Consider the following 22,722-nt stretch of genomic DNA (forward strand, 5'->3'; position numbering starts at 1 on the left):
CAACGGTGCTGAGCTCCAGATGCTCTCTTCCCCTGGGTTCCACTGAGGACTACTGCTGTTGATTTCAACAGGTCAGGCTCTAAGGAAAAGCCAGTGTGGAGGGAGAAAAAAAGTCTGCCTCTGTTCTCAGATGTACCTGTGACATCAGGAGACTGACAGTGGAACAAACAAAAAAAGGAGATCTAATCAAGCCCAGTGAATCAGCCTTATCACCAGCATTGTCAGGGTGCAGTGACCATGCGAAATTTTTCATGCCTGAGAAGATGCAGGACAGCTTCTAGAAGGGATCTGTCAAATGCAATATTGCCCCTCTGACCTGTGATGTCTTGTGGTGGCAGAGTCATCCCAAAAACAAGGAGAGGATCCTTTCTTAGTTCTCTGTGACTTAAGGCCCTCTTCATATGATCTGAATGTCACTTAGGACCTCACACTTGTGCAGCATAAAAAACTTAACATCACTGAAGTCAACAAAGGTGTTCCACAGAGCCAAAGGAAATCCTTGAGCAGGAAGCCAGCCAACATGATGGCCACCACAAGCTAAGCAGCTGTGGTTGGAGTTTTTGTTCTACAAATACACCCTGTGTTTATTAATTACACCACATTCCTTCCTAATTGCTTGCTGCATGGAATCAATAGATAGGCTGCTCTCAAGTTCTACTCCTCACTTCCTTGAAATGATGGAGTTTGAAAACTGCCTTATCTTACTTTGTAAAGCCAAAGTCCTTAGGAGGCAAAAATTTGTATTGGAGAAATAAAAGATGTGAGCAAGGAAAACAAAATACAGGTTGAATAATGTGAAAAAAAAAATTCCATGTGGAATGCATAGTAAGCTGAGTTTCCTAAGAGAAATGAGAAAAAAATACAAATTACATAGACATTTAACACCAGACTGGACAAAATCCTGGAAAATACACCATAGGGAACAATTATGTCCTGTCTGTAGGGCATATGACTTCACTTGCACTGGAAAATATTGAAACGTTTTGATGTCTAAATGCAGTTCCCAGCAATATTCAAATATCCATTGAAATATCTCAGGAAGCAAAACAAGCCAGATCTTTCAATGCAGAAACAAAATTGCTAACTCCAACCCAGATTCTTCTCTAATCAACATCAATGTAAAGGATCTGAAATGAGGTACATCTGAATTTACTCTGACTCCGCACCAGCAAAATAGATTCTTTGGCCCCCTGCCTCACATTTTCTGAAGTTTCATTAGGCTATGCAAGCAAAACCTTTTGAAATGAAAAGTGTCACAGAAGTGCTGAGCACCATTGTTTCTTTCTAATAAAAAAGGGATAAAAAAGCAGGAAGACTGAACTTCATTCTACAGATAAATAAAACAGCACTCCGGGTCTTTTTTAGATCAAAAATTCTGTTCTTAATGCAAAATTCTGCTTAAATGCAACACGGCTGCAGCAATAGTCAAAACATCACTTTTATATTCAACGTTTATAGGGCAACAAGAGAAGTAAAGAGATTCTTCTCAGTATTTTAGCAACATCTTTTTTTTTTTTTTTATATACATCAGAATTTCCATTTTAAATGTGGTTTCAAAACACCTAAAATCTTACTTGCAGAATTTGCTCCAGGCTGAAACTCTGCATGGGGCTTTTTCTTCCTCTGTATTTAGTCAAAATTTATATTAGGATTAAATGTAATTTTTTTAAAAAACCAAAATGAAAATGTATTCAAAACAGCGCAGTATAAACAAGTTAATTCACTGGGGTAGCTCTTCAACAAGAAAGTCATCATGAGAACCACACCTGTTTTAGACTAATGTCAAATCCAATAATCCTAGACTAGAAATAGTGATGTAGTTTGTACTAAGTGTCACTGACTTCAAAGGACATACAAAAATTTGCAGCCTGTAAGGGCCCTGATGCTTTTTTTAGGAAGATTTTGAAACACCAGAAGACTTATCTGAAGTGGTTGAGAACAGAATTAAAAAACTAAGACAGCTAAGTATGAAGGCTACTCTCCACATCATTTGTCTTCTTCAAGTTACATCCCCTCTGTTTCAGCAGCCTGACAACCCCTTGCCTGCTCTGTACTGCTTGTGACCTTGCTGGCAGGGATGGCCTCCTCAGAGCTACTGATTCTGCACCTTAGGACCAGTAATGTTTATTACTGATCCTTCCTTGCTAACCAGTTTTATTAAAATGGTCAGTGTTAGCTTAAATTGCAAACTTTGCTAACCAGGTTTCCTTCAGTGGGACTCTACGGAAAATCTCACAAAAACCTGTGGTGTTAGATCTGCCAGGGCAGCAGCCTTTAGCAAGGCAGCAGCAGGAACTTCTGTGACCAAAGTGAAGGCAACCATGCAAAACAGTATCATCTCTTGAAAATATACAGAATCTAAGTCTGCATCTTTCTTTACCTCTTTCAGGTAAGTACCTGCTAGTTGGATTCCCTACCAGTCAGACCTGATGGCCCATGCATTCAGGAAAGATTCAAGTAATACAAGTCCCTACCTAATTAAAAGAGTGGGAATCTAAGTAATGTCCTTTATAAACTGACAGAGGACATATATTGCATTGCTTCATACATTACATTCAGGCTTCGATCCTGAATTTGTCTCATATTTTAATTCCTATCTAAACACTGCAGAGCTGGCTTATCTTCAATAAAACATATGTTACAGAATCTTTAAGATAATTTCACTGTCCTGATAATTTCATTGTCCTGAACATCTTCCCAAACAGTTATACTTCCCTGCCTTACTTATTCTGGACTCCAAATCTAAATCCAAGAATTTGACTCTATGCTGTGCCACAGTATGTGAAGGCACCTTTTAGTACTGAGAAGCAAAGATTGAACATAGGCACAAGCAGTCAGAGGATTCAGTTTAGCAAGTCATAGTCTAGCTGAAAAGGGATGAAGCTGCAAAGCTATACACTGCATTTAATCCTTTGGTGGATTGCTAGAGAAAACTGGAGAAAGAACTAGTGTGAAACACACCAGCTACAAGGCAGCTTCTACACAGGTTGTTCTGGTAAAGAAACCACAACAAAGCACAGCTTAAATGGATTAAAAGCAACCTAAGTGTCGGATCTTAAAAGAAAAAAAAAAGACAAAATATTGCTTGAGAAAGCATAATTTCACAATGATATATTCTTGGTGTTACATTTTTAACATTTGCATTAATGATCTGGAAGAAAAGCAGTCAGAGTAATTCACTACTGGAATAACTTATGGAGATCAGGCTTTTCTTGAACTTAATTAAATTCAGACCAGAAGTTTTTTCTCAGAGATACACTCTGGTTCAAACTGAAATTATATGAAGGCTGTCCTATGACCCATGCTACTGCAGACCTCAGACTAAGCAGTCACAGTGTTCTCTGCTGACTTTATTACTGCTGAATCAATGAGCCTATGACATGACACACAATCACTCACTAGCAACTTTTAACAGTGTCGCTTTCATTGTTTTCTCTTCTTCTGTTACTTTGGTGAGGCTTCTTGTCCTTTCATTTGCCTCTCCTGCAGTGTCTGTATGTACACACACATGCTGGATTCGTACCCAGCCTGCAGCTTGTCTTTGTCTAGGATGAGGATTGCCCCATCATGTGTTTACAGAGCACAGCCAAGTCACTGAAGTTTTGCATCTGAAAAAAGGAAGGTGTGACAAAACAGCCCTGAACACCTAACTTGTAGGTTAAGAAGAGTCTGACAGAAGCAATGACCCTGCCTTGCCCTCCCCTAAAAGTTAGCCTTCCAGAAATATTTTTAGGCTGAAGAGACTAAAAGGACATTTTTACTCTTTTTTTTAATGTCTGTTTTATTTCAGGTACAAATTGCAGGAAGAGATGGCAAGATTATATATATGAGGGAAAGGATGAAATTGCTTGGGAGAACCACAAAAGAGTCTAGGGTCACTGTTTTCTTGATAGAAGTCCCTTGACCATCTCAGATCTTCCCTGTTCCCACAAGGCTTTTCTCAGTTACATTTTCTCCCTATAGGGAGCAAATTATGTGGATCTGAGTCTTCCAGGCAGAAAGCAGAAAGCCTCACTTGAGCTGTCAGACGAAATAATGGTTACTGGTCAGTGCCTTTTCCTACAGCTGCACAAAAACCTTTCCCAGAAGTTTCTGGTTCCTGTAGTCAACTGGAACTACTCCCCCCAGAGCCCCTTTCTTAGCCAGCCTCAGAACCAAGACTGTTTTGTTCCACTGGAATCCTGGAGCTGTCTTTAACTGCCGCCACACTTCTTGAAATACAACTTTGTTTCAGTGACTCCATCTTTTCCAAAAGCCTCTCCTTACTGTTTTACTGTTTCCCAAGCAAATCCTTTGAGGGAAAGCTTCTCTACATGACCCCAAAAGACCACGACCTGATGTTCTTTCCTCCTCATCCCTTACATCTCAGTTATCAGCTCACCCGCAAAGTCAGATCCAGCCATTAATATGCCATTAACTTGCAGATTTTGTTTGGACCTGTCTCCTTAGAGTCTTTAGCCCAAAATCACAAAGGATCTCTGAGATTTCATCACAGACAACACAGAACCAAAACATCATTCTACATTCTCCTCATCTTGAGGGATCAGTCCATATTTCTCTGCCCTCTGCACCCAGCAAACACTTGCCCTGAGCACCTTATGGGTGATGGAAATTATGATGGCCTCTGTTGGCACACAACACTCAGAGAAGGATTCTTCAGCAATTTCACGTACTCCTGACAGCATTTTTCATAAGGTCATGTTTTATTTTCTGAGACAAAATCAGAAATTGTTAGGAACTGTGTCCCCTTTTACTCAAATTAAAAAAAAAAAATGCTCATTTCACCACCCCCTGCTCCAAGAGCTCTCCAGATTTTCTAACCAACTAATTTAAGGACCATAGTTTCAGGAGCTTCAGCACTTCCATGAGACACAAGGGAAAGAAGACAGAGAAGACAGAAGGAGAGGAAGAGCAGATGCTACTAAAAACTTTGTTCATTTAATGAAGGGAGTAGCAAAACTTGTGCTTCTTTAGAGTTCAATCAATGAATACTAAAGATGACAGTAAACATGCCAGTTGCTGACAGCCACATGGCTACCCCATAATCATGGAAAGGGTTCACTTCTCACGTGGCGCTCAGAATCAGGGTCATAGTGTCAGGTTCAGAGAGATGTCTCAGCCAGCAGATTGTTCCACACTTTGTTCCCTCAGATCTGTACTCTGAGCTTGGTTTAGCTGCTCTACCCAGCAAAAGGGAGTTCTGAGCAAGTGAAGATTTCATTCCTATGTGCTAACCACTTTAATGAAAAGCTTCATCTTGCCAGCGTAATGCTCTTTAAATTGACCATCCTTGCAGTACTTGTGCCTTTTGATCCACTGCCTCTCATAAAACTGGCTAACCTTTAAGTTCATTATGTTCTTAAAAATATTGCTATGTTCTTAAAATCATTGCTCTGCATTTAGAGAGCGAAACTATTCACCAAATTAGTATGTCATGTCTGAGCTACCTACCTTTAAATTTCTGGTTTCTCCATTTAAGTGGAATTGACTTGCCATGGCACAATGAAAAGAAGATCAATAATTACAGACTCCAATTTGTGATAGATTTGTTAAACTTCACTCCCTGCTGTCATATCCTCAATAGTTATGGTCAAAGCTACATCCTTGCAATCTGTTCTAGCTACATTATATACGCCTCAGCCTTCCAAACCCACAAAGGAAACCAGCTGGAAACACTGCACTTAATGTTATCAGTGAATACTGTATCCATCTACATGACTGTGCCCTCAAGAGGTTACAGACAGCATAACTTCCACCTCAGTTGTCATTTCTTTGAAGCAGTCCAAGACAGACGTCCACAAAGCGTGGTCGGAGAGACCACAGCAGCAGTTTGCCAGCTGTGGACCACAGACTACTGACATCCACTGCAGAAAAGGCTGGCCTTGGGGAGTTGGACACTTCTTGTCACCCACCAACAAATTGCCTTAGAAAAAGCTAAAAGCATACTCTGTAGCCAGGATCGTCTGAAATAGCAAATACAGACTAAGTACATAGGAACAAGCAATATCCAAAGAGCCCTTCTGACTCTGCCTAGATCTGCAATTTCTTGCAGGTTCTGTCATTCAGCTTTTATCAGAAGAGCAGATTTATGGTAAAAGCACTCATGAATAATTCATTCCCTAGAGCTGCCACATGCAACTTGGGGAAATCCCAGCTATAAAACCTTGGCACCATTTAGCTAGCACAAGCTGCACTACTTTTTTACAGGTGTTATTCCACTGACCTACTTGGAGTTATTCCTCCTTCACAGTGCTGGAAGAAAAGGATCAGGCTGTTTGCTTAGCACCTCTGGTAAGCAAACCACTCTGCCACATCTTCATAGCAGTAAAAATGCTTCTAGTGTTGGACTAAGATTTAGCTTTGGCTCACCACAGCTTCAGTGGCTTGTACATCTCCTCTGCTCTTGAGCCTCCCATAATAATCCATTATTCATTGGCTTACTTCCTCCTCAAGACTGTGTTTTTAAATCATGTTGAGAAACTTACTTGGATCCTAAACAAAAGGAGCACAAGTAGAGCCATAAACTAGCTACACTGAACCTGTCTTTATGCTGGTTTCTAACTTTAAGAGGAATATGGTTTATTCCAACTCTCATCCTCTGTCACTGGAGCAAGAGCCCCAGCAGGGTATGGGCACAGATGCCTCAGACAAAAAGAAAGTGAAACCATTTATCCACCTCCCTGTCCTAACACAGAGGATGAATTAATAGCATCACTCAGTGGCTGCTTATTTTCCTAGGCTTTTCCTTATATAAAGCTAGGTGGGAGTTCTACTCCACAATTAAAAACAAAACAAAAAACCAGCAACATTTATATGGGTTTTATTTGATTAGATCTTTGAGTGGAGACCAACCTAAAGGGCAATGACTGTGCTGCCACCAAGCCACACTCAAAGCCCACATCACGGTATACAGCTACACCTACAACTGCATTACAGGGAACAAAGAGCTGGCATTCCCTGTTTGTAAATAAGGTGAACAGCTCACGGCTATCTTGACGTAAAACCAGATAATAATTATAGTGCTTAAGTTAGACATCTGAGTAAATGTAGTCATGTTATTTAAACAATTAACCTACACTGATTTACAGCAGCTAAGGATCTGATGAGGGATATAAGAAACTCCTCTTTACCCTAATATGTCCCTTCAGTTTATCCAAATTACTGGCTTTTATCACCTGGCCTCTACCTTGTGCCCCCACAGTTAGGTTTTAAGCAGGTTAAGAAATGACAGTCCTCACTTTGGTCTTTTCTTACACACTTCCAGCAGTGCCGAATGAAATGCAAGACAACCATAAAAGCCAGTCGAGGGGAAAATTAGACATGCTGCATAACTAATTTCTGAACTGTAAGCAAAGTTGTTGGCAATTTTCATTTCATATCACAGGTTCACGTTTCTTTGAACTGCCACCTACTGAGAACAAGCACTAGCTGCTCATGCCCTTCCAGGCAGGATGGGATGCTGCCTGGTCAGCTTGGACAAGCTTAAGAGGTTGCCATGGTGTGCTCTAAAGGAACCTCTCACCTCCTTCTCCAGGAGCCACCATCCTGCCTCAGATAAGGGTGCACACCTTCAGCCCACACCAGTGTCATGGGGAGGAGGGTTCCTTCTGGAGGTTCTTCCCTGGCCACATGCCCACCGCTGGAGCTGCTGCGTTTGCTGGAGTGGCTGTGAGCAAACAGCTGTAAGCTCGCCTGCCAGCTCTGCTCCACAGGCACACGGGGGAGCGTGGTCACAAGAAAGGGGCCAAATGCAAATGAAAACCAGATGAGCCGAGACAGCAGTTGGAAAGAGGGGGTGGTTAAAGTCTGTGACGGCTCTAAGTGAAAATAGTCAGACAAAGTGGGCTTGCAGATCGTCACCGAACTGAGAACCTCCTCCACCCCCAGCTGCCTGGCTGGAACTGTATAATGGAGCAGGTTTCAAGAAACCACAGCTCCCAGCAGAGTTAACTCTCCAGCAGCTGCTGCACTTTCAAATTATCAGACAGATTAAACACAGGAATGCCTGTAGGTCACAAAGCTGAGGGGAAGGTGAAGTGACAAGGTCAGCTTGCTCTAAAGTGTAGAAACTACTCAAAAATTTGGAGACAGGACTTCCTGTGGCCAGGAGGGAGTTACACTGGTATTGTCTGGCTGAAGGTTTGGCACAGGGCCTTTTCCCAGCCTCAGCTGTCCTCACCAAGCTGGACAGTTAGTGGAGCTTTTGTCTTGTGCTTCCTTATAAGCTGCAGTCACAGCTTGTAACCAGACTGCCCTTGCAGGGCAAGCACCTGTTTGGAGGGAAGAGAAACAAGGGTTCCAGTAGAGTCCACACCTTTGGGGCATTAGCCAGGGAGCCTGGCTGTGACCAGACGCTGCAGGGCACCCAAAGAGCTGGCACCTGCACTGCCTCAGCACCCAAAGCTCAGAGAAATACGTTACCTTATGGGGGCAAGTGCATGTGTGCAGTGGAGCGCTTGCATCAGGCAAAAGTGAGTGCCACTGATCTGCATGTCACCAATGACAAGAGGGTGATGATTTACTGGGAAAAGTGCCCTGTAAAAGGCATGCTTGTGGATCATATTTATTGTCTCATACCCTTCAAATACTCTTACAGTTACAAAGACATCACACAATTACAAGTTAGAAAAAGGAGCGGAGGTAATTCTCCCACACACTGTCTAGCCCATGCAGCCAACAAACCTGTGGCACTCTCAGCTGGCAGCATGGGTCAGCTAGCCCAGCAGGGCTCCTCCCAGGAGATGGTGGGCCACCTCCACCAGGGATAAACAACCCACACTTCAAACCTGGGCCAAAGCTTGTTGCCAGATACATGCAGCTGGAGAGAGCAGAGTTGGAGGGAGCTCTGCCAGTAATAGGGGTAAGAAGGAGAAAGAGAGGTTGTTCCCATACAACACAGCCTCTCCTCCGCCAAACCACAATGCTTCATGTGGATCTGTAGCCCACATGATTCTCCAGGTACCTCCAACTCAGCTATGCTGTGCTGGAAACTACAATCCACAAAACTGCTGAGAAGATGCTGGCCCACAGAAGTTGACTTTCCACACAGCTCTCAAAGGTCACATAATGACCAGACAGGGACTTGAGCACAAGAGAGCACAGACCACTGTGTCTTTGGTCCACATTCAGGCAGCCACAAAAGCAGCTCAGTCGTTGAGGGAGCCAAGTGGTCTCCCTCGTTAGGAGAAAGTTTGAATCACCCCCTCCTCTTCCCAAAGCACCAGAAGAGTCTCCACACGAGCAGACAGCCCAGACATCCCCATCCCCATCCCCTCATCACAAGAGCACTTACCCCCCAGGAACTGGATGCCTCCTGCCACCCTGCCCACAGTCCTGGAGATGAGCTCGGACACACAGCAGCCCATGAGCGCTGTCAGGGCCACCAAGAGAAGCAGCCCGCAGCCCAGGCCTGTCACCACCGTGCAGATCCTCCACTCAGCGCTCGGGATGGCCTGGAAGGAGGCATAGCGGCCACACTGCTCCACCATCACGGTCATCTGGCGGCTCTCATCCCGCACCGGGTACGAACACCTCCGGAAAGTGCCGAAGGAAACAGACTTCTCCAGCTGAGACCCCAAGAGCCAGTAGGGCATGAAGAAGCCAACGCAGGAGGCAGCAGCACAGAGGAAGGAGAGGAAGGCCCAGACGATGCCAGCACAGGTGAGGCTGGAAGCCATCTTTGTATCTGCTCCGAGACCCCCCAAGATGGGAAGACACAAAAGTAACTGTGTATTTCAGAGAAGCTTTATGGATAATCCGGAATCTCTCAGCCTTGACAAATCCTCACACTGGGAGAAGCTCGGATCCTAAGAGCAGGGGGGATACTTCCTCCCATCATGAAGTCAAAGGTCCCTAATTAAATAACAAAACACAAAAAAAAGGAGAAAAATACAAGTTCAGTAATGCTGACATAAGAAAAAAAATATTTGTCTGCCATAATGTTTTTAATTCCTGGAAGACTTCTGAATAAGACATGTCACTTTTCTGTCCCACCCTTGCAAGCAGACCCTACAATCGCTCTCAGTGACACCAGCTTCTGTGATCAGTGTGATGGTGGTGGCCAGCAGCGCAGCTGGAACAGGCTGCTGTGCACATCCAGGAATGCTCTGCAGCCACCTTCAGGGATCTCCTGTGTACTTGCCTCACTTTTCTCCACTGTAAGTCCTGATATTTCCAGTACTGATAGAAAAAACAGACAAGGTCTTGTTTATTCTTAGTTAGCTAGGCCTTCCTCCTACAATGCCTGGAGAATGTTTATAGATAGTCCTGCAGCTTCAGTGCAGAGCTACCCACAGCAGCTAAGGCATTTCAAGATCAGACTCTTGTGACAGAGGTAAAACTTATTAACACATCCCTAAAAGAAGTGATATGAGATGACATTTTTCCCAGCACTCCAAGTTGTTTGGCATCCCTGTAAAAAAGGAGTCTTTTATCACTTGATATCCCAAAGTGCCAGGAACCCGAACTCCAGCTGGTCTTCTGATAAGTGAAGACATTGCCACATCTTTTGGATTCACCCCTATACAACCTCAAGGAGCCCACAATTAAAACACAGAGGTCTCTCTTAATATTCCTGCTTGCATTCAGCCCAGCTCTTCTTTGCTCTTCCCAGGTCAAACCCAGTAGCCATAACCCCTTTGTACCCTTCTCAGACAGCTCCCAGCCTCTCAGCTCAGTATCAGTGTGCCCAAGTGCATTTGACTGTCACAGAAACCTACATACTGTTCCCAGAGGCTGGGGGTGTATTTCTCGTTAAATGCATGTTGGATCATTATTCTAACTGCATTTGTAAATTTATGATCATTTCTCACAGTTGCTGCCAAATTAATTCTGATAGCTATTTACAGGGGCTTTTACTTCTAAGCATGATTAGATGCCAATCAGTGAATCCAGTTCTGAAAAGGCAGTAAAATGAATACTACTTCAGCACAAGCAGGGAACTTAGAGAAAGTCTGTACGTGAAATTAGCCATGTGCACTACACAAAAGTTTTGTTTACTTTTAAAACACTAAGAAAAGGAAGTCTCTTCTGTAATATTAAGAAGGCCTGTACTGCTACTGAAGAAGACTTCACCTATCTACCCATAGCCTATCCACAGAAATGTCTTTCAACCTGCAAACCACCAAACCCCTGGGGATAAAAACTTGCCAGAGAGGCATGGGAGGGGGGCACCATTTCTTCAGAAGCATCATCTAGAGAAGGACCTGTCTGTGTCTTGGCATGGCACCAAAAGTCTAAGCCCCAAAGTGGGTCACAGCACTTAGAGGAGATCATTCCCTGAATCGCAAGAGGAGGTACGTCTGGAAACAGGGGACATGGAGTGTCCCAGGGTATGACCCTGCAAATCCTGCGGCTCCAGCGGAGCAGCAGCTTAGGCTCCCGGGAGCCTGCCAGCTCACAGCCTGGGCGCTCTCCCGGGAGGCGGGCTCACCCCTCCGGCCCCGAAACCCCGCTCCCCGCCCTCCAGGGGTAGGAGGGGGCGGCGGAGAGATACGGCTTCCCCCGAGGGAAGGCGGCGGCCAGGAACCAAAACTCGCCGGGGTGATGCCAGGGAAAAACTGCGGGTGAGCGGGCGCAGCGCCCGCGGAGCCGGCAGGGTGGGGGGTGCCGGGCGGGGCAGGCTGGGGTGCAGGGGACCTGGGAGGGGCAGGGGATCCGAGAGGGGCAGGAGACGGGGGAGAAGAAAGGGTTGTGGAGACAGGAGGTCCAAGAAGAGCAGAATGCGAGGGAAAGGAGATGCAGCCGGGGACGGGCTGGAAAGGCAGAGGTGCCGAGAGTGTGGGGAATCCCAGTACCCAAGAGGACGGAGAGCCGGGAAACTGCGGGGCCGGGAAGGGAGAGAGGTCCGGGGTGGCAAGGAGATACGGGAAAGACGGGGGCCCGGGAGAGGAAGGATTCGGGAATACAAGAGAATGAGAGGGCTGGGAATCCGAGCAGGGAAGGGAGTCTAGGGGGTCCGGTGCAACGGGCAAGGGATGTGGCCAGGCTGGGTGTCAGAGCGGGGAAAGGGAACGCAGGAGGGAAAGAGGGTCCGGGGATGCAGGGGATGTGGCAGTGCGGGGTAGGGAGGGGTCGGAGAGGGAAAGGACGTTCTGAAGGCTGGAGGATCCGGAGTCATGAAGGGAATGCAACCGGGAGCGAGGGAGGGCAGGGGTTAGAGAAAGGAAGGGAGTGCAGGGGGTCCGTGAGGGGCAGGGGATTCAGCCGCGCATGGAGTGCGGGAGAGCCGGTGTCTGGAAGGAGCAGGAGCGGCGAAGGGTCTAGGAGCGCCAGGATGGGGGCAGGCGCGGTGCCGGGGAGCGAAGGGCTACTTACGGACACGCCGGGCGTGGAGGCTGCCCGCCGCGGCTGCCGGGAGCACATGGGCGCGGGGCCGGCGGGCGGTGGCCGCCCCAAGCGACTCTACCGCGGTCCCGGCGCGGAGGCGACGCGGGTGCTCCGAGGCGGGCGGGACGGGGACCGGGACCCTCCCCAGCCCGGCCCGTCCTTTCCTCCGCGCGTTCCTCTCTCCCCCCGTTTGATTCCTCGGGAGGCAGCGCACTCCGCCGCCTCTCCTCCCCCTTCCCCGCCACCGCCTCCCCGGGCGGGACCCGCCGCGGTCGGCGCAGTTGCGGGGCCGCGGCCGGGGCCGGGGGCGAGGGGCCGGGCGGCGGCGGGGGAGCGGCGAACGGGAGAGCGGGGGCGCGTCCCGAGCCCTCGCGGGGCGGGGCGGTGGTCCCGGCCCCGCGGGGTCACTGCGGGGGTGGGTCCCGGCTTCCCGAGCCCGCCCTGGGCTGCGACGGGGGAGTCTCGGATCCCGGGGCCGGGGCGGTGGGTCCTGGGGCCGGGTTGGTGCGGGGGTGGTGGGGAGCGCTGCGGCGTCGCCGGGCTCGGCGGCTCAGTGCGGAGTGCAAGGGGCGGTGAAGCCGGGGACGGAGAGGAGGAAAGAGCAGGAGAGTATATGGGGGTAAAGACAGCAAAGAAGATGTATTTGAAGGAAGGGGGAAAGGCTGCAGTCCTTACATGGGAAAATATGGGCTAATCTCCTGATGGTGTGCATGTGATAAGAACTGTGTCTGTCTCTGCATGCGAGCTGCTGATCCAGCATTTTGATCCCAACAGTTCCTGAGTTGGTCTACAGCGAAAGTAAATGTGATCACAGTACCAAGCAGCTCCTTCCGGATGGGTTAGGTCCAGTGGAGAGACAGGAGCTTCAGCCCCTTCCCAGAGTGTCTTAAGTGGGAAAGTTTTGAGGAGGGGTTGCCTTCTGCACAGAGAGCCTCTGGGAGAAAAAGACATTTCCCATTCTGGTTTTTCCTCTACGCCCAGAAACGTGAATATATTTCTCAGATACAAGACAATTTTATGACAGGTTTAAACTATGTCAGCACCAGACATGCAAAATCTCTTTGGTAATGTTTCTTTTACAGTCCTGGTGTAATTTAAACACCATTCATTAATATTATTAATGCTAAATGGAAGTGAAGTTTATTGCACTCAGTCTGCATTTACACCACTTAATAGTAACAGCAGCTATTTTCAGAATTGAATTACAAAGCCACTTTATTGTATTTTTAAAATTAGACTTCCATTTTTTTCCCTGTAATGCAAAGTCTTAAAATCAGAATATTACTGAAAATGCATACTTTCTCAAGGGATAAGAAATGGATTGGAAAGTATCTAGCATGATCAAGTTTTCCACCCTAACATTTCAAGTGTATTTAAGGAAACATGATTCAAAAAATCAAAGAGGTGGGTTAAGTGTAGGCTGAATGCTAGAATGTATGCAGTAAAATACTCCACAAGGGAGACAATGAAGGCATAACCCCAAAGCAGCCATACCCGCAGCTGACTACCCCTAGGCTACATCCACCTAGTATACATCTATATCAGCAAGTAATGTGGATCAGTCTGATGTTGGATCTCATGGTGTTGAGGGCCTAAGTGATGTTCACACTTTTCCATAGTTTTTTCTTCAGTTTCACTCCAGGTTGGGTCTGTGAACTGAGGGTTCCATGAGAACTCAGAACGCATCTGATGCACTCCTGGCACCTGCCTTCTGCTATATTGCTATCTGGATCCACTCTGTGTACTCACCTCTGCCGGGCAAAATAAAATGTGGTAAGTGAGGATGATCTGGAGATTCACTTCAGAAGCACGCCCTTGATCCACACTGAAACATGAAAGTGGATGTGCCCACAGGGTGTCTGACAGAAAGGGAGCTGGTATGACTTTCCCAAAGCTGAGAGCTGGAGCCTGCTCCACAGCATACTATTCCAGCATCCTCCCCTCAAATCACCTTTCTGCCCGGTGCTGAGCCTCCACCCCCAGGCATGCACGAGGTCTCAGGTCTCCACTTCTGCAAGGAGCTGTGCACGTTTTGGAGAGCGTAGACGCTCCTTGTTTACTGCTCGCATGCCTTCACTTGGCTCAATGTGGTGTTCTAACCCCTGGTATTCATTTTACCAATGCCTGAAATGACAGGGATACTAAGCTAATACCGTGTCAATGGAACTCTGCTCTCGGTGTAAAGAAAGAGAAGAATTGAGTACTGTTATTAAATAATTGTTTAATTGTTTAAAGACTGAGGTCTGTCATTCTTTTCTTAGCCAAAGGCCTGGGTTATAATGAAACTGTGATAAATATGTCTAAATTAGGCATGTGTTGGGATCAGACATGGGTAGAAATTGCCTGGCATTAAAATGACTGTGGAAAAACTTCTGTTTCACACATGGAAACTGTTTCTCAGTAAAAATTGGCATTGGAAGCCTAGGGAGAAGCAAACAAGCATGAATTTATTCATGCAATTTATCTCTTCCATGGTATATGCCAAGGTCCCCAAGTCAGTGTTTGCTTTGCTAATGGCATCTCTACAGCAGTTCATTTATTTGCCTTATATGGCCTGTACTTTCACTCCCTGAGCTGCTGCCATTCTGCTTTCCCTCATGGAAACTGTACATTGAATTCTGCATCTCTCCTGAAGCATCTCATTTTGCCAACTGTCTCTGAATGCCCCCACGAGCTGCCTGCATGGTTTAGTCGCTTGCAGGGAAATAAGCTTTATTTCATAATTCATTTGCTGTCCAGGGAGTTTTGTTTTGATTAGGAACAAATTAAATGCATTGTGTATATAAGGTAACATCCAAACTCTCATTCCATTTTCTCCTCATGTTTAAAACTCATGCTTTAACTGCATCAACATTTGATTCGCCTTTCAGGATCATTGTGCATGGAAGTATTTTACTTGAAAGTTAGCTGAAATATTTCTATCCCAATCTAACCTGTTCAAAAGAAAAGGGGAGCTATTACATTGTGCTTTAGGATTCACAATCTTTCTCACAACCACAAAAGCAGATACCTCCTCAGAATATAGCAATAACAAAACACATGGTCCCCATGGTCTTGTCTATACTGAAATAGCAGCTAGTTTTAAAATTGGTCCTGGTGGTTTGAATTTTAAAAGAATCCACTTGTGAGAACTCTTCATAGTTGGTCGAGGGAACCTGAGCCGCAGATTACCCTCTGCTGCAACCACTGAAGTCAGACTGAATCAAACACCCATGAATACACTGTCAGAAAGCTACCCTAGCAGGGAGATGGAAAAATGCTTATAGATTTTACCATTTTGCTTCTCCTCAATCCATTGACTAAGCTGCTGTTACAGCTGGGGCACTACAGACTTGATGGAGCTAATCAGCACAGCAGAATAAAGACAGAAAATCCTGTCACTGTTCCTAAATCAATCCTGGCTAATATACACATCACAGGTCGACCACAGACTCTTTTACTGCAGAATGACTTGTAAGACAACATAATATGCCATAGGGGAATACGTATGTTCCTGAACCCAAAGGAAAATGAAGCAGCTACCAAACCTCCACCTCATTCTTCAGTCTTTGACCAGAAAATGAACCAAAAGAGTTTTATATTTCAAGCCACCATCTGTTTTCGGTTGTGTGGTCTGCAGGAAAGTGATCACACCAACATGGTTCCGAGCATCTCACAAAACTGGATCTTCAGGTCATGTCTGTACTCGATTTTAAATAAAAAAGGAACGTATAGGTACAAAAATAGACTTGAGGCTATGTACTGGGAGCAACAGAAAGTCAACCCAATTATTCAAATACAGTCACTGAAAACCAAACAGACAAGTACTATTAGAGAAATGACCTGATAATTCGTACGTTTGCCTGAAATTATGTCCAGTCTTGCAGCAGCTAGGGAAAAAAAAAATCAACTAAACAGACAGGAAAAGAGAACCTCAACTCAAACACCTGAAAATTTCTCAGAGGAAGGTAAGAAAACAAATTCAGGTGACCAGATTTTGTCCATCTGTATGGTGTCCTTCCAAGTCGAACAAATTGCATTTTTTCTACTGTGGGTGGAACTACACACCTGGGGTTTTGACCTGTCCCATCCAGACCTGAATCTTGGCCTATAAACTTAGCTCTAACCAAAAGATCCTCTCTCCACTTCTATTTTAATGCTATCCTACCATCAACACTTATTTTTCTGGTGGTTCTAATAATGATAAATATTGTGAATTCTCTTTCTAACAATTTATAACAAAACTCGCCGTATTTCTGAAAGACAGTTGTCTTACACAATGCTGTTGTTGCCAACATCAGTCTTTTAATCTCTGGGTGCACATAAAAATAATATGTCAATGCAAAACAAAAGAGGAAAACAATCTTTATTATTTGCCATAAACCCTCCGTATGTTGTTTCATCTTTATGAAGTTATTACTTATCATCTATTATATAAAAGCCACCATGTGCTCTATATTTTGCAAGGCTCTATAATAGTAGCTACAGCTATTGATTTTCTCTTTTGTGACCTGTTGTTGACAAGCCTGGTGGCTGTGGGAGAGGCCAAGGAGGTTTGTTCTGCACCAGCCCCTCGGCTGAAGGGAGGAATGCCTGTTCTGCCCTTGCAAACAGAGCCAAAGTGACTGAGCTCTGAGATTACAGGTCCCAGAGCTGTCCTCCTTTACCAGGGAATTGTCTTAGCCATGCACAAACTCATGAAAAACATGGTTGGTTTCAACCCTAAATTTCCACTGTTCTTGACTGGACTTTTTAAAACAACATCTAAACATCTAGATGATGAATGAGTGATTTTCCTGTAAGAAATGCTTATCTGCTGGCAGCCTGCTTTCTGTGCATGTAGACCCAATACAAATAATGTAACAGTGTCATCTTATTTATGAGTGGGACACCTGTCTATCTTCTCTTGATGCTAAAGAAAGATGCAGGGACCGTACTAAGAGCCGCTCTTGCCGCGGTGCTTCCATGCACGAAGCGGCCGGCGCGTTGGGAGACGCGGGTTTGTTTAACGACGCGTGCAACGGAAAGAAGATTTTTCTTTTCCCTTTAAAGCCTCAGTGTGGGATCAGCTTTCCGCAGGAGGTCACAGTTAGAGCGCAGGGCCCGGGGCGCTCCGGTGTCCCGGCGATGGGTGCCCGGGGCGGCGGGCGCTGCGCTGCGCTGCTCGACAGTGACACTCGGTGGGCGGCGGGGCCGGAGCAGGGCTGGGGGCGGCCCCAGCGACGGGCGAGCCCGGGGCAGTGGGGGCTCACATCTCCCGGCCCCGCGGGGCTGGCGCGGGTTCTGCCCCGGCCCCTCGGGAGCGTTTGATGCGGCTGCAGACGAGGAAGGGCGTGTGTGTGAAAAGCGGGGGCAGAGAGCAGAGCGTGCTTCTGCTCTCCATAAAACCTCTGGGATTTGTAACCGCCCCGGGCCACTGTCCTGAGGCTTCTAAGGTGCCTTTGCAGAACCCAAAGGTGACTTTTAGCGGTTTGGTTAAACTGGGTGTATCTGAGAAGGGGACACAAGGCAGCGTCCTGTTCCTCCCCCAGCCTTTTTCCACAGAACTGGAGCAGAGCTGCCTCTCCCTGTGAGTTCCAGCAATCGCTTGCATCTAGGTCACCCTATTAGATCACATTCCCAAGGATATGGCTAATGATTTCTGGGGTTTTTAGAAAGGAAAGCTGAAAATCCTCTAGTTGGGGACAATGGCCAATTCATTTTCCAAGTGGAAGCTCATTTCCTCCCCTCCCCATCACACCCTGAGGGTTGTACAGAACTCAGGGACTCCACGAAGCTGGAACTTCTGAAATCTCACAGAGATTCATCCACAGAAGAATTGTAATGCCAGCTCTTGCCAGCTGAAACCCAAACAGAACTCACTTCCAGGTGTATCAATGTCCAAAACATGTTCTCAGTGGGGGAAGAAACAAGCTCCTTTTTTTACAATTCTCCAAAAGGCTTGTGCTTAGTAAATCCAGTATGTATATGGCATTCATATAACTACATGGGCATATATGTGTATTTATAACACAGATAAATGGATTGTATACATATATAGGTATGGATACAGGAGACCAGGCTGGTCAAGCAGGATTTGTCTTTTGGAAATCCATGTAGGCTGGGCTTGATTCCCCTGGTTGTCCCTCATGGGCCATGCAATGGCACTCAGGATATCTCTTCCATAACCTTTCCCAGTGCCAAGGTCAGGCTGATAGGCCTGTAGTTCCCCAGATCGTCCTTCCAATCCTTCTTGTAGATGGGTGTAACATTTGCTAATTTTCAGTCAGCTGGAACTTCTACAGTTAACCAGGACTGCTGGGTGATTGAGAGTGGTTTGGCAAGTTCTTTTCACGAGTTCCCTCACTACTCTGGGGTGGATCATCAGGGCCCATAGACTTGGGCATGTCTAATTGCTATAGCAGGTCACTAATCATCTCCTCTTGGTTTATGGGGGCTTCACTCATCTCCCATACATGCTCTGGGAAGATCTCTTAACCATCTCTGGGAAGGTTCAGCACCCAGAGTGTTCTCTCGATATTATATTGTAACAAAATAACCTACTCATAGATTGTGCTTTTGCAATATAACTACATATTTCAATATTCCTTTTCCTGATGAAAAAGCTAATTAGCAAGGTCGTTATAGTTACCACTTATAAGGGGTAAGATAGTAATTCCATTAATGTGCTCACAGGAACTTCATTTATATTGCCTCTTAACCTTTACAAGGATATTACAATTTCAATAATTAATTGCTTTTTGCCATTTAATTTGCAGTTTACCATTTTCAAGGGAAATTACCCATTAAAACAAGGATTTTTTTTTTTAAGGAAAAAATTCTTTACTCAAGTATACACCATAAGCTGGCCTTAGAGAAACTAGATATTTGCTAAGCCATTTCCATATTTGAGTAGAGAGGACTCTGTGCTAGCTCTCTATATTAAAGAACTGCCCATTGCTTAAGCCTTTGAAAATTTGCAGAATAGGGCTGAGGCAGTGACAAAAAGGGAATTAATTCTTATCCTCTTCCTTCAAATTCTCAAAGGCAATGAATCCTTCCTCTCTTATTGATGCAGTAAGAATTTACTTTCTTCTTCCTTTGCAACCATCTTGTTTCCTCAACTGAAGTTAATTTATGCTTCAATACCCATCCATGAGGGCTTCAGCTAGCTTCAGTGACTGAAAAAAATAAAGGAACTTTGGCTCAACCTCATAAAACACAGAAATTCTCTCCATGAATCACCAAGAACTTAGGTATATCCTCAAGACAGTACCTGACACTTTGGAAAATGGATCCTGCTCACACCCAAGTCTCTTGTAAAACAGCTACTCAATGAATCAGACAGAAGCCAGCATCCCTGTGGTAGTATGCTGGCATATCTCCACTACTGATAGGAGGAATTGTGTCCATATCCCATCATACTAAAAGAAATTTAGATAAATATTGGTATCTGAGAAGGTGAATAATGCATTCCAAGTGGGCATGTCTGTGATAGAGTGAAACACATACTTCTGAGAGAGGGATTTGCATGGGAAGGTGGACAGAAGGTGACAAATGAAGAGAAGAGGCGCAGGAGAAGAGGGAAGTGAAGTAGCACGTATGAACTAGACTGCAACATTGATTTATGAATGAAAATGTAAACATTTTTTCTGATTCAGGTGCAAAAATTAAACCAGCCCTTGGGCAGTTCTGCCTTTTCAACTGGCAAGTCCATGAGATGTCATCCAAAATAATAAACATCTGTGTGATATGCCACATGCCTACAGGCACCAACGAGATCATTTTGCTGTGAAAAAAGACATTTTATTTTTTAATTGTAAAATCAAACCTCCTGGGTTTTTTACCTGTTTCCTCATGAGTATAAGGAGAACCTGGGATTACACTGGGATTCAAACACAGTATTTCATTTCCACAGTACTGAAGCTGGGGCATACTCTTAGAATTATTTGCAGAGAAGTTACAGTCAAAAGTCACTCTCAGACAAATAAAGGTTAAAAAAGTGTCTACTCAACAGTCCAGTGCACAAGTATTCTATGCAGATGAGAAGACTGGGTAGGAATCTGAGGATGAATTGCATTCTGAGAGTGCCTTTCTTTCCATGCTCGGGTAGATGGTTAGCTATGGGTTTTACCTCTGACTTTTAGGGCTTAGAAGATTGCTGAGATGTATCCCTCTAAAAGTTCTTAATTTTGTCTGCAAGTGTTTGGATATTCAAGTTGAAGAGAGCAAGAATAGATTCAGGCCACTTAACATTAAGAGCTCCCTATATCTCTATATCAGCAATGGATCAGCAATTACACCACAGCAAAATAATCTGGTTTTTGACCAGTAAAAGGAAAGTCTAGCTCCAGGCCAGCATGGGCATTTCTTGTCATAAGCTTTCTTCAGTGAGGCACAAATATGTTAATTTTGCCAGTTAGCACTGCAATCTGGTTAAAGCAGCTGATGCTTTTCTTTGAGATATTACCTTGCCTATATTATTAGTACTCTAGACTTTATCACATAAAAGGACATGTATGGGACAGAAGCAGAAAGAAGCCTCTAATCATCAAAATTAACATAAAAATATCCTTTCAAAACCTCTAGACTGGCAGTTCACTCAATATGACATTTGCTTTTTGACAGGCATGTGCTCTGCATGCACAACAATATTTTAAGATGGCATTGTTTAAAGAAAGTTGACAGTGATGAGTGATGTACATTCAGACTGATGATACTCTGAAGAGAGCTTTACCTGCATGGACAAGAAAGTTGTTGCTAGTTTGCACGCAAAAGAAAGCTTGGGGTCTATTCTGGGGAACTTGATAATCTCTTGTAATTAGTACTGTAATTGGAGGTTGCTGGAAATGCTCCTTGAGCTTCTGCCAGGAAATGCAAGTGCTTCACAAAGCTGTTGACACCATTCTGTACACCCAGCCTCACCAACCAAGTCAGCTGCAGTAGATGCCAACATAGAACTCCTGCTTTGTCAAAACTCTCATCTAAGCAGCAAACACAAAATGCTTTTTACTTCCAGTGTAGCCACAGAGCAACACCAGTACTACCCAGCCCATCACCGTGTTCCCCCCGATGTCCTGCAGCCCACTGGTGATCCCAGGACACACTAAGTCACCATCAGGCTGCCAGTTTTTGGCAGAGACTCACTCCATCCCCACTATTTCAGATTGTAAGTGGATAAATATGAGCCACATATACCAAAGTTTAGAAACAACATTTGGCTGCCCTTGTGGACACAATTACTTGTTTCTAGTGCATCAGTCATGGGGATGCTAGTTCTGTAATAATGCCATGAAGGCAGAAATGATCACCAGAAAGGGATGCTAGGTCATTTTAGCAAGAAACTGAAGGTTTAAATGTATTTCATCTGGAGGTGAGCAGATCTCTGCATAGAAATTGTTTGCAATTCACAGTCAGCAGCGGTGACTGCAACCAGTGTAAGGCATTAAGTAATAAGTTATTTATATACACAGCAGCTCTCCAGCATTTCTGAGGGTGATGGCATCTCGCCAAGGCTTTGGAAGGGCTCTATGAGCTGACACACAAAGATGAATGGATGAAGCAAGCCCAGATGACACTTCTGATTCAACTTTACAGAAAGAATCAAATCCAAATATACCAGGTAGCTCCACACTGGAGTGGCTGAGAAGCTGTTTGGTTAGGGTCCTGACAGATGTCTGAGGGTGCGACTTCTGGCATTTTGGAAACTTATTTCTCCTGAAGTAGCAATAAAGTTCCATTAAATTCACCCAAACAGAATTGTTATGAGCACTAGGAAAAGCTATTTATTACACCCATACCTGTAAAATTAGGTTGATGTTGTATTACTGCTATGAAAATTGCTGTGATCATCAACATGCTTTTTGCAACTTTTACTAGCAACATCCCTCAAGTGCTCTTTCACAAGACAATGGCTTCTGTGGTGAAGCTGTACAATTTTTGCCTCATACCCCACTATAGCTTTTTCCCTCAAGAGCTCCTTGTGTGCTCATGACTCAGACACACTTTTGTCTGACAAAATTGTTAGTTGTCATTTAAAAGGGAGTTTCTATGTGCCAGATGTCCCTGACCATATAATCTTGTCTGTTCAATGCCACTACAACATTTGTGCAGGATTTGCTGGGCTAGCAAGGTGAGAATTCTATCATGCAACTACATCCCAGCTACCAGATCCAGCAGAGCAGTTACTAACACTAAGGACTGTACTTTGGATACTGACTATGGTAAAGAAATTGCTGGGAGCTGAGAGAAGCCTATCATACTACCCTGCCTGCGTGGCAGAAGCATGTGTGTGTAGATGAAAAAAGGCAAGAGGGCAGAATCTGTATAACAGGAGTTTAAAGGGAGCTTTGGAAAATTCAAATAGGCTTCAAAACACAGACCAGCCAGTCAATGTAATAAAAAAGTGGGAGAAAAGAAAGGGCTGCAAAAATGCAC

At 45.1% G+C, this 22,722-nt stretch overlaps 1 protein-coding gene and 1 long non-coding RNA gene across 2 annotated transcripts in view; one reads left to right on the top strand and one right to left on the bottom strand.

The window, feature by feature from the left end:
* LHFPL6 (LHFPL tetraspan subfamily member 6) overlaps positions 1-12,644 on the bottom strand; it is a 136,623-nt gene extending 123,979 nt beyond the window's left edge. The window contains exons 1-2 of the mRNA XM_038130476.1: positions 12,316-12,644; positions 9,293-9,852 (exon numbers count right to left, since the gene is read on the bottom strand). Coding sequence (XP_037986404.1) covers positions 9,293-9,677 — 385 coding nt within the window. The 5' untranslated portion in view covers positions 9,678-9,852; positions 12,316-12,644. The remainder of the gene's footprint in view (positions 1-9,292; positions 9,853-12,315) is intronic.
* LOC119698521 lies at positions 11,113-14,522 on the top strand. The gene is made up of 3 exons (XR_005256168.1): positions 11,113-11,564; positions 13,959-14,100; positions 14,182-14,522. It is a non-coding gene; the product is annotated as an uncharacterized LOC119698521 (long non-coding RNA).
* The last annotated feature ends 8,200 nt before the right edge of the window (positions 14,523-22,722 follow it).

Source organism: Motacilla alba, chromosome 1 (assembly GCF_015832195.1).
Source record: "Motacilla alba alba isolate MOTALB_02 chromosome 1, Motacilla_alba_V1.0_pri, whole genome shotgun sequence".
In the NCBI taxonomy this organism is placed as follows: domain Eukaryota; kingdom Metazoa; phylum Chordata; class Aves; order Passeriformes; family Motacillidae; genus Motacilla; species Motacilla alba.